The sequence below is a fragment of the Plectrocnemia conspersa genome, unplaced genomic scaffold (genome assembly GCF_051122295.1).
Source record: "Plectrocnemia conspersa isolate PC_06_02 unplaced genomic scaffold, ASM5112229v1 ptg000008l, whole genome shotgun sequence".
NCBI classification, from domain to species: Eukaryota; Metazoa; Arthropoda; class Insecta; order Trichoptera; family Polycentropodidae; genus Plectrocnemia; species Plectrocnemia conspersa.
In genome coordinates, this window is record NW_028277172.1 from 722971 (window position 1) to 744681 (window position 21711).

The 21711-nt window shown below is 31.8% G+C and overlaps 1 protein-coding gene across 5 annotated transcripts; it reads right to left on the reverse strand.

The window, feature by feature from the left end:
• Nucleotides 1-141: 141 nt before the first annotated feature.
• Nucleotides 142-16502, reverse strand: LOC148232660 (uncharacterized). 5 transcript variants are annotated; one of them, XM_088189763.1, is made up of 9 exons: nt 16342-16502; nt 9789-9839; nt 7182-7382; nt 7009-7121; nt 6546-6679; nt 4992-5153; nt 1513-1720; nt 998-1451; nt 142-939 (listed from the first exon to the last, which is right to left on the reverse strand). In XM_088189763.1, exons 1-9 carry the CDS (start codon nt 16405-16407, stop codon nt 670-672), a joined length of 1659 nt encoding a protein of 552 aa, XP_088045889.1. In that variant the 5' UTR covers nt 16408-16502; the 3' UTR covers nt 142-669. The 5 variants fall into 5 exon arrangements, with proteins under 5 accessions (XP_088045889.1, XP_088045891.1, XP_088045892.1 ...); XM_088189765.1 differs by lacking the exon at nt 9789-9839; XM_088189766.1 differs by lacking the exon at nt 4992-5153.
• Nucleotides 16503-21711: the final 5209 nt, after the last annotated feature.

Here is a 21711-nt window from a genome sequence, read left to right on the forward strand (position 1 = left end):
TACATAATTAATGAAGTACACCAAATGTTTCATTAATAAAAAAAATCTGAAAATATCCCTAAATTTGTATTTATGGAATCACTATGATAATTTATTTTTTTAACGGGAACATGTAGTAATGAAATAAAAAACAGGAAAGAGTAATATTAAAATTAATAATTTATTATACACAATCGGTATATAATGACGGATGAAATTGTATATGATTAGTTTCTATTTGTCTCGCATTCGCATGATATGTCATAAGCTTTTCGTCTGTGTTTGTTTTAATATAAATGCCATAACACACCTTCGTTTTGTAATAAATTAATACATTTTTAATTCACTTCATTCTATGTTATTATTTAACATTTTAACGAGCAAAATGAAATAAATAAATAAAACATGATTTAGAATAAAAAATAATAACATTGAAGAAGCGTTAATACATAATCTTCAATTTTTTCGACATTGTCAAATAGTTTTCACTTATACATGTATACAATAATAATAAAATGTTATAAAACTTAAAGTAAATTCAACGCAACGCATTCTTCCAATTCATATGTGCGTTCAAGGTATACAGATATTAAAATAAATATAAAATATTCAATATTTAATAAATCAACAAGTTAAAAGAAATTAACAAGAAAATAGAAGATTTATTATTTTTATAATGAGTTTGAAGGTTTATTCTTCTTCGGTGATATCTCCTTCGGCGTTCTGTGAATCGCTGACTTCTTCAATCACGGGGGCGTCTTCGTCGTTTTGAACATCAGGCGTCACTGGTTCTTCGACGATAGGTTCAGCTTCAGCTTCTTCGACAGCAGCTTCAGGTTCTACTGCGGCTTCTTCGGCTACTGCAGCTTCTTGTTGCTGTTGCTCGGCCAACTCGGCTTCTTGTTTAGCCAACGCGGCTAATTCGGCTTCTTGTCTAGCAAGCTCAGCCAATTCAGCAGCCTATTAAAAATACATTGTTAACATTTTATTTATATTTAATATTATATAGTATAGTTACTTGTCTTGCTAATTCAGCTTCTTGATCTTCAGAGGCCGATTTTTCAATTTCAGCGAGTCTGGTGAGTTCCTTCTGTCTTCGTTCTTCTTCAGCAGCCTGTCTCGCTTCTTCGGCCAACTTAGCTTCTTCGGCTAACCTTGCGGCTTCTGCTAATCTGGCTTCTTCGGCTAGCTTAGCTTCTGCGGCTAGTTTAGCTTCTTCTGCCAATCTAGCTTCTTCGGATATTCTGGCTTCTTCGGCCAGTCTGTCTTGCTCGGCGAGCTGAGCGGCTTTTTCAGCAGCTTGCTTTTCCATCTCGGCTTTTCTGGTTATTTCAGCCTTCCTTTCGAGTTCAGCAGCTCTTTCAGCGGCGGCTTGAGCGGCTAGCTGTTCTTGTCTTGCCAATTCGGCAGCTCTGGCAGCTTCGTCGCGTTTAGTTTGTTCCTTTTTACGCATCATTTCTTCGGCTAATGCTCTGCAAGAATAATTTTAGAACTCAATTTCTTACAAAAAAGAATAAATATAGAAATCGTTACCTTTCCTCCACCATATTAGCTTCTTCTTGACGCTTCTTCTTGCGCTCAGCTAAACGATCAGCTTCAGCTGCATTGTCAATTGGAGCAACATCGATAGCTTTGAACCTTTGCAGTCTCTCGGCCTTTTGCGCTTTAAGCTCAATGGCAGGATCTTCCATCAACGCAATCGGCTGGAATTTCCTGCTCGCTCGCCACGGTAGCAATTTTACTATAAATGACCAATGTTACACTTCAGCGTTGAAAACACATTTCAATATAATAAATAATCATATAATATACTTGAATATATAATTTTTATAACACGACTTACTTCCGAATGGGACACCGAGATGACCGAAGGAGTTCCGAAGTAGATTTTTCGATTTGTAATATTTACTTTACATCAGTTACTTTACATATATATTTGATGAAAAATATATATTTGTTTCAATTAAATTGATTCATAATATATGATTGTGTTCATTGCGTTATTATTGAGTATTTACTATATTTACACATTTGTATATTATAGAATTCATGCTTATTAAAAATATGTATCGGATATCTTTATGGCATTTAAAGCGAACATTTTATGATCTTTTTCACATAAAATATACATAAGAAATAAAAAACGGTTCATCGAAAGTTTGATTAATTATAAGCTGTGAGTATCGCAGCTATTTATAGCGTTAGGAAGTTGTTATTGATTTTTAGAATAAAAAAATAGTTATATTTAGTATAAAAATACTACACAAAAAACGCATGCTCAATTTGGAAATAAATAAAAATAGTTTACCAAAAGTTTATTTATTTATAATTTAAATAAATGCAGAGACGTGTGTGTTTTATATGTTACTATGATATGAATGTTTGTAAACGTGAACTAAAAAATATTTATAAATAAATAAATTTACGTATAAAAATATATTGTAAATTCACCAAAAAATATGTTTCTGCAATTATCATTGATATGTACAAGAATCAGTCCATATTATGTTTTAAAAATACATCTAGCTGATCTATACGAATTATTAGATATGGGGCACGTTTTATAATAGCCTGCCGTGGGCTAATTTTCAACTAATTCGTCGCTCTCTTAGTATACTTGTTATTAAATTCGCAATATAAAAAATAAAAAGCTATCAAAATTTTGAGAAACAGTTTTCCAGCGTTTCTGAATCTCAATTTGTCTGAAACCGGTGCGATTGTGGCGACGCGCCGATCGGTGGCAATTTTTGGCAACTCGAATTTCATACTCAATTCAACATTCTTGGTGTGAAATTTAACATTTCATTAAAGATTCTCAGAAGCATTTTTACAGTTTTAAACAAAAAAGGGGAGGAGAATACATTTAGATTAAATGTATGTAATATAAATTAAAAACCATACATCAGCAGTATTTTTTACAATTTCCGCAGTATTTTTCCACATCAAGAATATATTTTATTGCTGTGAAACAATAACTTTCTTCATAAAATCGAAGAAATGCTATTTTTTAAAAATAAATACAACCATATAGATCACGAATGCGCATATATTATACATTTCTTGGTGTGAAAATTAATGCATGTCGAGTTGAGTATATCACTATTTACTTTGCTTAGGTTGGCAACAATGTTTGGTCCTAAAAAGCGTACCGATCAAAAATTCGCTGTAATTTACAACTTTTTGCCATAAAGATAAAAAACTCGATTTGCCAATTAATTGTGTTTTTTATATACATATATATTATATACTGTTGATTTTATTATTTAGAAAAAACGACGAACTTCCTCTTTCATAATATCTAGATACTAATATACATAGATGAACAGATAACTAAGAGTATTTTATTAAGTAGCAACTATAGAAGCATCCGGTTTGCATGCCATGTGTGTTCACGAACACTACCTTGCTATAAAGCAAAAAGGCGATACAACGCGTTTACGTGGATCCTCAGAGTCGGCCACCGCTTATCAAACGGAACGGTTGATGCACCAAACTTTTGACTATGCGCATATTAATACTCAACACTAATAACAGGATTTCTATCGAAATTTACTTAATCTGAACAATTTGAATATATACAATGTATAAAACTATTGCAAAGTAAAGCATAAAAATTAAATCACAAATGGTTTTCCAGTATTAAGAGCTAAAGTTTAGAAAGGGATGATTTGTGAAAAAAGTTTACATACCTAGAAAATGGTAATGATCAAGTTATCTTATTTTTGTGGCAAAAATCTTATAGTACAGTATCACTTATTGAAATCGATACGATTGTTGTGGCATTCGGCGGCGATTTTCAATTGTTGGTTGGTCTTAAAAAAGCATACCGATCGAAGAGTCGCCCCGTATTATAAAAATAAATAAGCTGTGGTATGTGAACGATTGTGTTTAGTGAGTAGGTATGTGTGTGTATGTGATATCTGATGATGGATAGTGTGAAACTGTGACGTGTTATTATTAGGAGCATTCCACCAAGGCGGGTTGTTCCTTCTTGTCGGGTGCCGCTGTAAGAGACACGGTCACAGATTCGGTTAAAAATAATTTTTATTGTCCCTCCGCATTCACCACAGTCGCTGAACAACACTTTATTGAAAACATATATAATATATCGACTACATCAAAAATATTTGTCGGCATAGTTCCTCGTCACGACTTATGGTGAATTGAAGGGTTGAAGATATTTTTAAAATTATAAATTAAATATATGCATAACATTGATTTTTGGCCATTTATTAAAATTACAGTTAATAATCCGTTTTTATTTTATTTTTAAAATTAAATAAACTGTCGTTCAGAAAATTATATAACTGTCGTTACACATTTTTTTAAATACGCTTTTGAGTAACAGAACTCAACGAATATGTTTTTAATCTTATGCGAGGGTGACACATACGTATTGAGTGGTGGGAGTATGAAAGATTGCGCGTTTTTTGTTGAGTTTACATCTTCTAATATCATAGTATATCATCGATACAATATTATCTTTTATTTTATAATACTTTATATTGTAAAATCAACTTTTTACTAAAACACGCTTGGGCCAAACATTTCAGCCCTAACGATATTTATAGCGGGCATATACCATTAAATCAGAACATATTATATTCTCAATTGAATTATTATTATACAATATTTTTAATTAAAACAATATAATTACATAATTTTCTGAACGACTTTTTCAAAACATTAATTCTAGATGTATTGTCTACGGATTTTTACCTGCAATGAGTTCATTAGCTAATGGAAGGCCGTTGATTTGTTTAATTTTACTTTTTACATTCTAAATGATCTTATTTTAATATTCAAATTTTATCTAAATTCTACCAACGAACGATTAAAGACTAAAGATAGAAACAGAATGATACAGCTGCACTTCTAATGATGTTTGATAAGCGTGTGCCACAGGGTGATGACTTTAATTTTTACATAATCTAGTAAGCTTGCTTGCAGCATTGGAGTGGTTTTAAAGTAATGAAAAATAAAAGAGTGTGCTTATAGTGTGTTGACAATACCTGTGGCTGATTCAAGGGCCAAACCGACGGCCGCCAGTCTATTCTTGACATAAAATGACAGCAGCGTCACATCATCTTTGATGGAAAAGTCTTGGTACAACGGCTTACGGTTAGGGAAGGCCTTCGCACCAGAATACCTGACACACGACAGGTTACCACGGCCTGTTAGAAAGGTGTCAAACCAGGACAAATTGGGTCATTCAATGAGTAAAGAATATTTCTAATATATTTACAACATAGTACATATAACATTTATACAAAATAATTAAAATAACTATAGTATAAACAAGTTGACTTTGCACTCTGGCGGTGGGCATTAAATCGTAGGCGTAGCGCACGGCACCACAGTGAGCAAAATCAAAGCAAGTCATATATACAATTAAAGAATACCCCCAAAAGTCGCTTTACTATTTAAAAATATAACAGTCATTGGTTTAACATATGGAAAAGCAGTAAGAGCAGACCAATAATCTCTTTCTCGCTTCATCGCCATGGAGTCTATTTGCTAATGTTTTGTCAGCATTTTTTTGGTGCGTATGCGTCTGTCTCTACAGGTCAGTAGTGGATGTAACTCTCACATTCTTTTATTTTCCTCACACGAAGATTACTATGTATCTTTATATTAAAATTTGTGTCTGTACTCTTGATTTTAATTCCATACGTCCAAAATGACTTTTGATCTCTATGGACAGTTGTGATCATCGATTATTAGCGGTGTATATAAATTCCAAATTTACTAGATGGAGTGATGTTCGTGTTTCCTGATATTGTAATTGAAATATATGTATGACTTCAGTATCAAACATTAAATATATGAGCGTTAAGCAAACGTCTAAATGCTTTTGAAAATAAAAAATGGATTAGTTCTTCCTGAATGATCTGCTACACACATATATGGTGTATTCTTGATACGTTGCTCTGATTTCCATAACATTTTTTTCCAAAGCTATTATCTTTGAACAGTAAAACAACTTAAGGATCATCCTGAATAAAATAAATGGTAATGAATGTGCGATATATATTCACAGATGAAGTTCAATTAGAAAGATACTTTCCCCATTGTTTTAAAACGTTATTAATGATTGATAAGTATGTGAGATACAAATGATTGGGTAAAAACATGATTTATTTTAAGTAATGGTCATTTACTTTTTAATCGGACAGCGAAATATTAATCACATTGAACATAATATACACAATTTGAATTTGAGCATGTTAAAATCCGAACTCAAATTGCTTCTATTAAATCATAAATATAACAACTGGACTTAAACGACATTTGATTAGAATTAAATCACATTTATCCTGTCTCGTTGGGATATAAAAAATAAAATTGCAGTAGATCAGAACCATAAAACAATCCAATCTGAACCACTACTATTTTATAAGACAAAATCAATTAACATCGAAAGCAGTACTCAATTTTTTTAATCTACTCTTACTTCATTAAAAATATATATTTTTAAAACCGAAATTTATGTCGATCGCGTGGAATTTATTTTTATAAATTAGTGATAAATGACAATTAGATGACTCAGATGAAACAAAACTAACCTGTGAAGCGTTTCACTGGTTCGGCATACCATGATAAGTTCATTATATTGCTAGCAACATTTCTGACTGGTGCCATCATATTTTTGATGAAATCGTCGCATGATAACTTCGATGACTTGAAGGGATCGTTGTACCTATAAATATAATCGAATATAATCACTTAAGAGCAAGTTGTATAACCGGTTCCGAGGAACCTATTTTTAAAAAATGATTGTTTCTTATTATAATATATAAATATTATAATACTTAAAATATAGACTATTTTACCGTGAATTTCAAAACCGGTTCTCAGAAACCGGAGCTTCAAAACATATATTTTTATTTTAAATATAATTTTCATGATAAAGTATCGACATTATGGCTATTTTAAAGAAAAATCATGTCCGGTTTTTCTGAACCCGGTGTTAAAACTATGGTTTTTATATGAAAACGAGTCAAATTATGTTTTTAATATATAACGAACCTTGCTACGGTGGTGTATGGTACTACGCTGGTCGCTCTCGGTACGGGGTTGTTAATCCTTTGCAACAAAGATTGCGTCTGGGCTCTAATTTTACGACTCTCATCTTCCCATGTCTATAACATTTTTTAGATATCAGTTTATCTTTAAGTACGTTTTATTGTTTTAAAATTTACCTTGGAAGATTCTGAGTTAAAATAGTTTTCTGAAGCCGAGTAACCCACAGATGGGCGACTTCTGTGCTCAATCCTGTCCAACTCCCTGATGACTACTGATGGTCTCACTTTGATTGCTACCACACGATGAGGAGGTATGCGGCTTTGTACCAATCTTTCCGATCTGTTGTACGTTGGGTAGAATGACGATACTCCATGCACCTAGTGTTTGATTGAAATGAATTAAAAGAATATAATCATTGTGATTCTAAGTTATTAGGAGTTTTATAGGAACTATGGCAATAAAATTCGTTCTTAGTACTAAAGCAGCGTTGCTTAATTAAATTAATTTATGTGTAATTCTGACTTTCTCTGCTTACATTTGCCACTTTAATTTATGAATATTGCTTATTAAGGTGCACGTTGTGAAATTTTAAGGTTTTCTAAAACTTTTATTTAAAATACTTCTTTTTAATAATTTTCCATAAATCGATATATTGATTCATTTAAATAAAATATCAAAACAATGTAATTTTTGGATGTTTCTGTAACTAAAAATTAACTAAAAATTTAACTTAAGAATTACTGTTGACTAAATACTAAATAATTTCCTAGACTAGACCAACAGGTATAAAAAACACTTAAGGTGATTGATGCATTGACCTGAAGTAAAGATTTATCGCATATATGCGTTAAAAGCGCAATAAACAAATTGCTATTAGTCAACGTAATAATCATAGATTTTAAAAGAATATCATCCCTCAATGCAGCACAATGACCGTTTTAGGCCTTTACAAATACAAATGCTATTGTATTTCAATGACATGTTGAATGACAGATGATAAGTGCGAAACTGGCAAATCTCCATACATTTAAACTTTGATGTTAACGCAAATATTCTAATAAGAGAGACGACAAAAATGAACAAATCTAATAGCACCCCCAAATCATCGTGATTGAAAGAGGGCTAGCAAGTAAACCTCCTCTACTTTGACCAAGAGTATATAGGAGCGTACATAGTTATTGGATGTTTTTGAAAATTAGACTGTTTACCGAGTCTAATTTGTAATATCATTGTTCCGACAATTTTTACATATATTTATGCATGGCTGAATAAAAGTGTGTTATGGCCATGCGTGGGTTTTCTGTGTGAAAATGTCCTGAAGGCGCTTCGGCTGTCACGGCGTGTTGTCGTGCGTCAGCAAGGATTCTGAGGATGTAAACTCTGATAATAAAGCATTTCAATAGTTCGAGGCGTTTAATTCCGTCGAGAGACGGTGGTCCTTCGAGAAGAAAAGACGGCCATCTCCAAAGGGGAGAGGTCGCAACAATCATTATTTGACGCGAGCGAAATATAAATAGGACTGCTACCAAAAAAATGCTCTTCGTGTCATTGTCACATACGTTATAATTTTAACATTATAACCAACACAATAGACTAGTGGTATAAGTCGGTGATCAATATCTAAGTCTTGGGTTTGAACGCTAAAAGATCGGAATTAGAATTACTATATAATGAAAAAACCGATCGATTGCAAGTATATAATTAATAAAATATATAATATTGATTTTAATTAGGCTTTTATTATTGTAGCGCATGTGGTTTTTGAGGGCTATTTAATTAAACGACCTTTTTTGGAGAGGTGGCGGGGACGCGGGGTGTTAGACCGTAGTCATGGCGAGAGAGAGGGGAAGAATGTATATATCGCCAGTTGTTAAAAACCACCCGCTTCACAAGTTGAGCGGTGGTGTGGCAGCACTGGGAACTGTCAGAACGCCGCCACATTATAATACTTTTTCACACTATTTGGCAAGCGCTGGTTTAGAGTAAAAAAAAAATTTCATTGACAGTTAACAAAAAAAAAATAGTTTAGATTTGAAAATGGTGTTGATGTAACTAGAAAATATTTTCTTAGAATTATTTATATGTATACTTTTCTTTAAATTTTAAAATTAAAGGTACAACGTGCAATGATATATAAAATAATATTGATTAAACTTTAAAATGCTTAGTGAATTTCAGTGAATTTGATTAATAAAAATAATCGTTCCTGTAAGCAATATCTTTAATTGCAAAAATGAAGCAAAAACTACTATTTCTTGTTCTTTAATTTTATGTTTTAATATCGAGTAATTTATAGTATGCTCACTTTATTGCTTTACTTTTATAATACATTATAGCCTCTGTTGTAATAATATATTATATATTTATAATTGCTATAATTAAATGAATCTTAAGCTATTAGATTTTAAAATGACTATTTATATTTGTCGGACATTCTAATTAATTATTAACACGGTAACTTAAAAATAGCGATCTAAAATTCTACCATCCACATTTACCAAACGCACTCTACTTATATACAATATATAAATAGAGTGCTTGAGAATTTAATGTGTAATATCTGAGAGCTCACGGCGCATTTCATTTACACATCATATAATTTTAGATCGCAATGAAAGGGCGGCATTTATGGCAGGGAAACAAGATACTCTCTGGAAAAAATATAGAATTGAATCGGGAAACTCCCACAAATGTATATATTTTTAGATTTGTAACGATGGCTTGTTTCCAATTGAATTCAGTTATGCATAATAATGATGGTTATTAGGACATGGAATATTTACCTTTCCAATGCTTGGAAGGGTGATGTATCTCAACGGCACAGAGTAGGTTGTCTGCATTGGTAGACATCATCAACATCAACATCATGATATCATCATGATCACAGCAAGCAGGACGAAGTACAGGAAACATATTACAACACTTAATTGAAAACTTCACTCTTACAAAAATACAATTTAAAAATGCATGCTCTTGATTATATTGATTTATCTTTCATGTTTAATGTTTTTTTATTAAATACTTACCGTTTTAATTAATTGTGTAACTCATTTGTAAATTTAATCTCATTTTAATTAGTGTATGACGTTTTTGGCCTATTTATGAATAATTTGATATTTATATTTCAAAACTTATGGTTGAGTGCCAAAACAATTTTTGCCAAGCACTTTGTAGGTGTAAATTTGTGACGAGACACGAGCGTGAAATGTCTGAAATTTTTTCACAAACTTTTTTTTATCATAGATTATTTTTATAGTTTTAAAAATGTGTTAAAATGAAATAATTAGTGTTTTAGTTGAAAAATTCAATCAAATGTAAAATTTGATGTTAAAAAATACCTGAGATAAATTTTGCGACAGAGCCGAACTGCATATTGTAATAATATAATGGAAAACATATTACAATTACTTTTCTATAATTATTATTTTTTATTTAAAAAGATTTTTTCTATTATTACTTTTTGTTTTTTAATTTATTCTAATGGCTGAGAATACAAGAATTATATTTTTATCTAGATTCATGAGAGTATTAAAAGAAAAATAATGATATGATTAACATTTCATTTTGAAAAGAATCTTATCTCTGTTTATCTTTAATATATAATACTTTAAAAGCTACTAAATTGATCCAAAATACAAGTGAAGTAAAACTTATCTTTTAATTTATATTAAAAACGACTAAAATGACAGCTGTAGTTTATTTATAATGTTGGCCATAGCAGTGTTCCTATTTAAAAAAATATTCTAAAAATCTTTATAGATTTTTAGAATATTTTTTAGAATATTTAAAAAAAATATTCTAAAAATCTATAAAGATTTTTAGAATATTTTTTTAAATAGGAACACTGTTATGGCCAAAATTATAAATAAACTACAGCTGTCATTTTAGTCGTTTTTATTTTCACACAAAATGGCACCCTTTAGTCATTTTACTTCAGACTACAATATATTTTAATATCTAGATACTTCAGACCTATAAAATATGACTTAATGGAAGTTCGAGTTCTTTTATTTGGTCATGATGGATTTGGTTAATTTGTTTAGCTTAGGTTTGGGTTTGAACATAAGTCTATTCGTAATTGTAAATGTATATATTTTTGCAGCGTTTTAAGATTTATTTTAGTATCAATCACTATATATTTTAATTGCTATTAAAATCCTTTAAAACAAGCAGGGGAAGTGGTATAAATTTTGAGAATTATTTTAAAAATAAAAACACTGTTATGGCCGAAATAAAAATATAAACCGCAATTGTAAATTTAATCATTATATTTAGAAACAAAATGGCGCTGCTTAACAATTTTACGTAAAAAATCAATTTATTTTAATAACTTTATTAAGTCTATTCGTAATTGTAAATTTATATTAAATAATAATAATTTACTCTAAGTGACCATATGTTTTAAATGTGTTCGAAATTCGAGCATACTGAGTTTTAAAAAGATTAAATAAATAGATTTTGTGAATGATTTTTAAAATAAAAACACTGTTATGCCCAAAGTTATAAATAAATTAACTTTTTTTTTTAATTTGCTGCAAAATGGTGCATTAAAACCATTTCACTTCAGATTTGTTTTACTATGATTTTCTTCTTTCTCTAGACATTTCAGTACCATATAAAACATTTTACATTAATTAGTTTAAAAATGTATATAATTTATTTATTAAAAATATATTTCAACAAAAAAATCAAATTGGTTTCTTTGTGTTCTCAGTTTCCATTTTAAATGAATTAAAGTAGAGCGCGGCCCTGTCGTCAAAATTAATGTATTGGTGTTGTTTTTATATTGTTTTCATAATAAAAAATCAGCTTGTGAAATGGCACAAAAATAAAACGTGTTTAGTAATAGTGAGGATGAATGGCCAACGACCGTCGAATGGGCAGGGCCGCGGGATCAGGTGGGAAATTGGTTCAATGTCTCTCTTGTTTCAGTGTGCCATTGGCCTAAATAAAACAATAAGAATTTTTTTGAAACACAAATCTATATAATGAAGCCGTTTATTTGTTACTTTTTTGGCATACATATGAAAATACAAAATAATTACATATTATTAATTGCTGCACCGATCGAGTTAATCGTTATTAATGTATTAAAATTTATAATTTTTGCGCTTTTTAGCGTATGCATCGCTAAATATATGTATCGTCGTTTCGACTTAGACTCTGTAGGAGTAATGCCTGTAATTGGTTCCGTACGGGAGGCGTCCGGAAGTCGTAGAGCTGTAGCTGGCCCTGTAGGATCCGGGTCCGTCTCCGTAGCTGGAGCTGCGATCTGTGGTGTAGTTGTAGTTGGATCCCGGGGTGCTGCCAGCGCGCCTCTCGGTGGTCGTGCTGTAGTTAGAGGTGGTGCTCCTTGGGAGTGCGGATCCGGCGGTGTTCCTGGATTCGGTCTGGCTGGAGTAAGAGTAGGAGTATTGCTCTTCGGCGCTGCGAGGAGCTCCGGGAATATCCGAGACTACGTAGTGCCTGGGCGTCTGCAAGAATACACTACTCAGTACGCCCCTCAGTGTCTTAGTGGTCATCAATGTGTCATTCATCTTTCAAAACGTCGCTTTGTAATATTCCACACGATTTTTAATTACATTTAAATTCTCCCCCCGATCGATTAAAAACGCTGCTATGACCAAAATAAGAAACAAACCGTTCTTGACAGCTGTCATTTAAATAGTTTTATTTAGATACAAAATGGCGCATTTAAAAACCCTCTCACGTCGGGCGGTGAATTCCGACTGTAATTAATGCATCATAACAATTCAGATCGGCATTATTTATTAATCGATACAATTTTATATTTATCTTTTTCAATATAAATAAATAAACAACGATCGACTGAAACAGGAGATTGACAGAAAAAAGGATTAAAGCGGGTGATGTGAGGATGAGTTGACGTGAGGCGGGGAAAAAACACCGACCCGTCGTTAAAGGGTTAGTTACCAAAAAGGTAAACTTAAAAAAATAAAAAGAAACAGAACTTTACTAAGCGACTTCTCACAACCATGCAAACATACAAAAAAAATATAAAAAACAATGTATATTTATCATAGACAGAAAATCTTTGTTGGCATTACAGACACTGGTGGGCGGACGTCCGTTAATTTGCTTCAATATTATTATTAATTTCCTATAATATATTGCGATTTAATCAAAAATCACGTTTATGTGTATTTATATATTATATTTGTTCGCAAAGTACTTTGCCAATAAATTTTATAATCGACGGTTTGGCTGCGTTCCTCTTTCCAATAAAAAAATATTAGAAATAAAACTAGCGTTTCGGCAACGAATTCCATTTATTTCGTCTAATAAAAAAGTACAAATCGTAATAATCGACAACTAAAAATAAAATCTAAAAGAAAAAGCATTATAATTGATTCCCAGTTAATCTAATCTAGTTCGGGTAATGCAAAAAAGCGTTCGTTGCGAAAATTAAGCGTAATAATAAAAAGCGTTATTCGTTCGTTTCGCGAATCGTTAAAACGTGTTAGGATGCCGGAAAACAAACAGGATGTGCTATTTCGAGAATCGCAAATAAAGATCTTAGAGATTTATCGTATTTTTTCTTTGATGGAAAAAATAAATTTTAAAATGGAACGAGCATCAAAGTCTATTGTATTTTTTTTGTTCATCAAAGAACTATATTGCAAAAACTATCAATCCCAAGAATACAGTGTCCTTTTAAATAGAAGAATGACGAAGAAAAATAAATATCATTATATTTTCAATTTTATATCAATTATTATTTCTTTTATATAACTTTATTTTAATTTTTTCATCATTATACTATTTTTTGTGTAATTGATGTGTATATGTCAATAGAGTAAAATATAAATTGCTCAATATAATTTTTTTTAAGACCAACAAGTATTTTTTCATAATTTGCATAGCTCAAATTATTGATAGATTTGGTCTTAATATAATTACAATCAACCATCGATTCCAATTTTAATCTATTCGAATTTACACATATCTTCTATTTTCGATCCAAATAATTTTCTTCGATTACGTCACTTCACAGCATCGTTAAACTTGCAACAATCCTGCATTTTCGCATTAAGCTGCCGATGTCAAAATAAAGTCATGCCAATTTCGCATAATAAAATCACAGCAGCATTTATATACAGCGTAGCGATCCATCGTTAAAAAAGGGGGAGGGGTAAACTCCAACTTATATACTATATCAAACAATTTCAAGCGTCTGTACAGAATTAAAAAATATATAATATAATACTGCATGCAGATATGTGTTAGATTCGACTTTAAAGCGTTTAGCGCGACTATGCCCCTGTTATATCAAATATTTATAAGTCTATTCGGGAAGATACGAAGCATTGCTCAATAAGATGCATAATTGCTGTAGAAGACTCTTGTCTTGGGCTCGTGCGCATTCGTAGTCCTGTGCAATTTGTGCAGGAGGACGTCCATGTGCTGCCTGTCAGTCAGGGCGGATATGTCTCCTCCCGCTTCCAAAATCAGATCTTGCTTTCTCACGGCGGTCAGCACTTTCTCTCTGGTTATGTCTCGGGCTGAGACGTAAGGCTTGACGGGTTGGCTTAAGATTTTTTGGCACGGTTTGATGGACGCTCTTCCCTCCGGTGTCAAAATCGAAAGTTGACGAGGGGCTATCTTTTCACGCTTTCCGAATGCAGTTATGGGATCGGCTATCAAACTCGGGCGCGGAACAAACGGCACCTTCTCCCAATCCACTTGGGATCGCCTCTGCAATGTCCAGAACAACGGGAAGATTAATTGATTTGACGACGTTCGATCGCCGATTCCTTGCTGATAAAAAATCCATTGCTACTTTTCTTTTATAATAAATCATATTCTTATTATTTTCAAATAAAATATCTAATATTAAAAAAATATCCTCTCCTTTACATAATACGCGGAGCCGTCGCTGAATTTTTTTAATGGCAACATTTCCAATGAATTGCGGTAAATGTAAAATAAGATCGAGATCAACGACCGGACGAATGTCGCGAATATCGTTCGGAAATATTGTCAATAGCTTCGTTTCATAGGCGAGTATATATTTAACTTTTATTAATGAGAATTTATTTTTATCAGATGTATTTATTAGTGGCAGGTGAAGCGTATTTATATATCCATCCACCTGGATCGCTAGAATGAATTATGGCTAGAAATTAATTTTTGAGATCATTCCAAAGCGCTAGCTTAATATATACGCTTCTCGCGAAAATAAATAAGACGAGCGTCGACTGACGCGGTTGCCATTAGGCAATTTTTTATTTGACGTCTTTGGCCATAAGAGATTTTTTTCGAACATTATTAATATAAATCTGTCGAAGATTTTTAGCCATAGAAAAACGCTATTAGCTCCTCGTTGACGTTAAGCTTGATTTATATATATATATATATATTAACGTCGAACTATGTTTAATAGTTTTTTTTTATGATAGCTTTCAGCGCAAGCCGCGTGGCGCTAACGTCGCTCCGGGCTCCTCGGCTCAGGGCTAAATTTGGAGTGCTGGACGGCTAAATGTTTCCGAGATTGAAATCTTAGTAGCCGGTTACAGAATCCTTTTTTTAAATTTTACTACGATGGCTGGCGGCCGGCGCTATTTATCTTTACAAATTCGAAATCGAAGAAAAGCTATCGATCGGCAATAAATAAAACAATCAAAATAGATTTAATTATTTTCTCTCTAATCGCATGTGTTCGAAAGCTTTTACGCTATATAATCCGTTATAATCAATCAACCCCAAGAATTTGTAAACAGCTATTCAACCGATTTATTTTGACGGCGATGAAATAAAACCTATCATAACATTTTATTGTTATAGCGTCTGAATATTTTTATATGAAAAACATATAGAACACAGGGGGGGAAGTAAAACATATTGATTTTTAACGAGCACTCGTTATAGCGAACGGGTAACAACAATTGCGTGATGAATGGCGCGGGTATACAAATCGCGCAACGAATCGGTTTGTATAAGTAATGCAAACGACTGGCATTAATCCAGAGACGGCCCACGTTTTTCTATTTCAAAAATGATGTATTTATGCATCGAATCTGCGGTGGACATTTTAAGTCAGTGGTTGTGAACCTTTTTTAACTGATCACTGTATTTATAATATATGGATTATTACATGTTTTATGTTTATAATGAACCAACAAAGATTTCCTCTAGCCGTAACCAGAGCACGTTAATTGTAATTGTGTATATATGGTTAAGTGGCGGCTCGTGATTTGAGCCGTCACTGATCCGATTTTTGTATTGTTTAAAGTGCTACAATTACGGGGCTATAGCTTAGTAACGCAAAACGATAGTTTTGAACGCTTGTCGTCGATATGAGAAATCGTCACTTACCGTCACTGAGTACGAAGACGGGCGGTACGGCCTGCGCGAGGTATAGAAATCACTTTCGTACACCATTTTGATTGATTTGTGGTTGTTTTGGAGTTGGAGCTAGAGTTAGGGTCGTTCGAAGAGTGTCGAGCAGCGAGCTAAGCAGCGACCGCGCGGCGACTGCTGCTTCAAAAGCTTCCACGGTCGAGATCGGCAGACGCTTTTAGCCACGGCGTACCGGTGAATCATTACGCCCTTCTTTCGTGATTTTTCAATGACGACGACGTGGTGTCAACAAAATAGTAAGCGAATCTTTGGAATGGCATTTGGCGCTAGTGGGTGGATGTTTTCCTTTTCTTCTGGAGTGTCATCGATGATCTTAATTGACGGAAATAATCAACACCTACTGTCTATAGCTATAGGACAAATCGCACCGCCGCAGCTATAACGTGACGTCATGAGCATTAGGACAAGCGATAATCATTGGTGGATATCAGTCTATCAACGTTGTTGTATTGATTGCTTTTACAATCAGAAGAATGATACTGAAGAAACGTTTCAAGAGATATTTAAATAATATGAAAGAAGCTTAATTGTAAAATATTAGACTGCAAAAGGATAGAATAGAGATATAGTTCAAACATTCATAATAAGAAACAATCAAACTTGAAGATAATAAAATACATTATCTTTGTTAAATATTTAGCTTTAAAAAAATAATATATAGTTAATGCATTATTGTCTTTGATATACCAATACTACTTTTTATTACAAGAAATTAGATTGAATAAAAAATATCTATTCAAGAAGACGCGTAACGATTAATTTGTTATAATTTATAATTATAATATCAATCTGTAGTTATATAAATATTAAAAGCCATATTATATTTACCATTTATCTCATGTATCGAATAAATAGAAAATTATTTTCATTATTTTAGGATCGCACAGTGAAGACAACCGTTTCTTAAGACGATTCTATATCTGTAGCTTTGATAAATGAAATATTATATTCTAGCAAGATCCGTTTTTCAGTTTTCCACTACGACCCATTGTATTAATTCGCAAACCATCCATACTGTTGACATTTACATAACCCAGATGCGTCTGATGTTTTCATAGTTTCATTTTACCAATTGAATGACTACATGAAAGCTTCAAGCACCAGAATATCAGAGAAAAATAATAAAATATATATTTGGTAAACATTTATTTATATTCCACATGGGAATTTGTTTATCGGCGCGATGTAAGAAATTTTTACATTCTGAGATTTCTAAAATAAACTTTCAACCTTAGACTACATCTGCTGTTAGTGAAAATTTTATTGTTTTTCTTTCGCTTTATTCTTGGAAGTGTTGCAAAATTGTACACAAGGTCAGAATTGTATGAATAAGGATAGACGTATAAAATCCGTTCGAATTACTGGAATTATTTCTGGAGCTTTTATTTTCGGAATTCACAAGAAACGGAAAACTTAAACAATGAAAATAATCATACTGAACTATTTTCTGCCACAAAAATGAAATAATTATTTTATATATATGACTATGCTACATAGTATTATATATACATATATTTAATTAAGAAAACATTGTCGTTTTCGTCAAATCGAAGTGATGTATACTATCTATTTCAATCGTTACTTTTCGTAAAAATAATAAACATAACTGAAATTAATCATTTTTCATGTATTATGTTTGTGGCAAATTTCTTGTTGTACATTGTACATGTTCAGTGTTATATTATGTTGATATGTTAATTTATTACATTATATTTTAGATAATGTATGATTTGCTCAAACAAATCATATTATATTTACCAGAATTTACTATTCATATTTTAGAGAATTATATAAAAATAGGTATTACGTTTCCATCATCACACAATGACTGCTGCACATTTATTTTCGAAGAATGCACCCAGTGGGCAGCCGACAACGAACGTTCCAGATTCTCTTTAGGTAACTTCTAAACGAATTTTGTGTTTTGGCATGTCGTTCGGTGTTTGTCGTTGGTCATCTTCCGATTATTAATTGCCAAAGCTAGGTCAAGTTTTCGAATGAAATTGACCGTTGACGATGGACATGGTACGTCGCAGTTTTCGACGTTGTCAAATTCCACTCGTAAGAAATTAGGGTTAACATTTTTAGTAGAATATAAAGGAAAATTGTATTCTTGATAGAATTATTAATAGCTAGTGGATGTTAAGAATGTTGAGATACATCTTTTCAAGAATGTAGAAGTGTAATTTCACAGTTAAAACAAACAAAAATGCGATTTTTAGATAAGATCAGAATCTCGGTTTATGGTACAAGTTCAGACCAGAAAATATATGGTAAAACTGTCAGGAAAATCTGTTTTTTTATCGCGCTACTAATTATTATTATTTATATTATGAAAACGTATTTCTTAATTAAATAAAAAACAATGAGAAAATATATATTTTTAATTCGTCAGGGCTTAATCAGCCCATCATCAATCCTTTTATTAATTGTTTATTAAACGATATCTGAAATACTGGAAAAAAGCAACGATAGGTAAGAATATAATTAGTGTAAGTTCATTAAACAGGGCCATAATTTTTTCACAAACAATAGCAAAAGGATCCATCTCGTAAAGTAGGATTTGGAGGTTATAAAGCTCAACTTATACCGCAGCTTTCAGATGTGACGGATGCAAAGGATAATAAATTCCTTAACGAACCTCGACGGGAAGATGACGCAGGAACGTCATTTGATGGGGCAGGTAGGGGCATTTGTCTCCCTTGAATTTAACCTAAAAATGCATATCATTAACACCGCCCAAATCGGGCAAATTGTTGCTCTCAGTTTGTCAGATTTTGGTTCAACCAGGCTATCATCTTGAGTCACTGGGAGTTGACTAGAACATTTTACGACATATTTTAATCTAAATATTAATTTATTGCACAAATTTGTACTTTTGAAATATTAACTGTTGTAATATGAAAATAATTTATGTTTTGTAATAAATTTAACTTAAATAAACGCGTATGCAAAACTATACGGAGAAGCTTTTGCTTGCATAAAATTAGTAATGATGAAACTTTGGTCGATAAACAAAAACACGATTCTTATTAATTGGCACTTAGTTTAAAATGATAATGGTTACGAGAATAATTTTAGACGGCGTCGAAGATACATTTACAAAACCTATTTTGATTATAAACTACAAGAAGTAATGAAAGCTACTTAAATATTAGGTAGACAATTGTTTTAAAAGTAAGCTATCTAAAATAATAGTGTCGTATTTCCTTTGTGCTAAAATGGAGTTATTTGCTGTTTTTTACAGATCGAATGATGTGAGTCAAATAATAGGAACGTAATGTTAAGCAACCTGTTTTGAAAAATGCTTGTTGACGAACTAATCTGCAAAATATGTTTATATTTGAGACATTAAAATGGAAAGATGGTCATCTGCCGTTTTGGCCGAAATCAATTTATATGTAACCTTAATATCAAAATCTTTAAATGTGTCCCGAAATTTTGTTTACACCACGAAATTATATATAATATAGAGAAGATCTGTCACTTTATTAACGCTCATTAATCTTAATTTATTGGCACATTATTGCGTTGTTTCATCTCGATTTTCTCCTCGATACGATCGGCTGATTTCCCGTCACGAGATATAATCAAACATCTCTCTTCTCGGCTAGACTGCTAGACAATCCCTCTATACTTATAAATAAATTGTATGTATACATTCACCTCGTCGTCTCGTTCCTTTTACGAATTCTTCGATTCGCCTTTTCGGCGAACGAAATAATGCATCCACGTCGTCTATTTTAGTCTGCTTATGCAAGGTCCCGCTTTGACCCTGCTCTCGTTCGTAAACGTGGTGGGTGCTTTATATTATTAAAAGCTTTTCACGCAAATATTGCGAAACAGCTACCAGAGTCGTGTGATAAAATCTGCGCCGAAATGCGACGGAAAGATTTACGATTAAGTATACATACGAGCGTTTCGTGTGATTTATAAGTTTTTTGATTGAATAATTAATGTCGGAGGATAAACTTGCATATATATTTTCCATGAAATTTGTAATCATATGTAAAATCATTTAGATCATATCTATGGGATAATTTATCGGTCAACGGAATTTATAAAATTCGTTCTGTTGATTTTTAACCAGTGATAATATAGTGATACTAGTTTTTTCCAAACAGTTAACAAATAAATTATAAGTATTTACAAAACGGTTAGCGTCTTGAATTTTTTATACTTTTATAAACTTTTGGCGAAAGCCAAAGCTTTAACTATTAGCTCTTATTTTTATAATGTACAGGATACACGCAGGTAATTTTATGATGGAATTCGTTTATATTATGTGTGCGAATTATGTATATTAAAAAATAATATTTAATCAAATAAAAAATCATGAAGAGAACGTTTTTTAGTATTTTGTTAGACAAATGTATATCTTATTATAATATTCTCCGTCGTCGAACGACGACGATGTGCGACCGTTAGGACTAGGGAGCAGGAATTGATTAGACGAAAGACTTGCAAATGAGTAGACGTTGTATTATCTCTGGCTTCACTCTTTCTCTCTTCGAGTGCAAGTATCTGTATTATTATTTCCTACCTTTACATATAACGAATTTTTATGGATTACACGAGTAACAGTGCTTCTATTTATCTTACATCGAATGTCAAAATTACATCATCGGTTCATCGCATCGTTCACACGGATGATACAAAAATCAATCCTTTGTTTACACTGATTAAATCTCAATAAACAAACTTTCATATAACTTGATTCATACGATTGACAAAGTACGTCGCAGTAAAACCACACAAAATACACACATTATGGCGATTACAGAAAGATGGATTAATAGTGGTGATGAATATTATTTCAACATAAAAGGTTATCTATATATATTTTAAAGGGGGGGAGGGAGTTATTTTTATATAAAAAATAATATTAATTCTAAAATTATTAATGAATATAATAATAACTTACTCCTTACCCTCAGAATCAAGATCACATAAAAAGTATAATTTTAGGAGATTTCAACATAAACATAACAAAAAAGACATTAGTGATTATATAACAATAATACAATCTTATAATTTTAACATTATAAACAAATCTTTATATACAAGGATTAGCACTAATAGCAATTCATTGATAATATGCTAAATATTATTTTAATAGGAAAAATAATAATATCTACAATGCTATAAGTGATCATAAAATATTGCTTATAGAATATCTAAATAATATGAAAAAAATGTGAATCAATTAAAGAGATATTTAAACCTTGACAAAAAGTTCAGATAATCAAAATATAGGTAACCTAGCATAGTTTGATGATCATCTAAATAACTTAATTAAAAATTTAAATATTTTTAATCACAAAA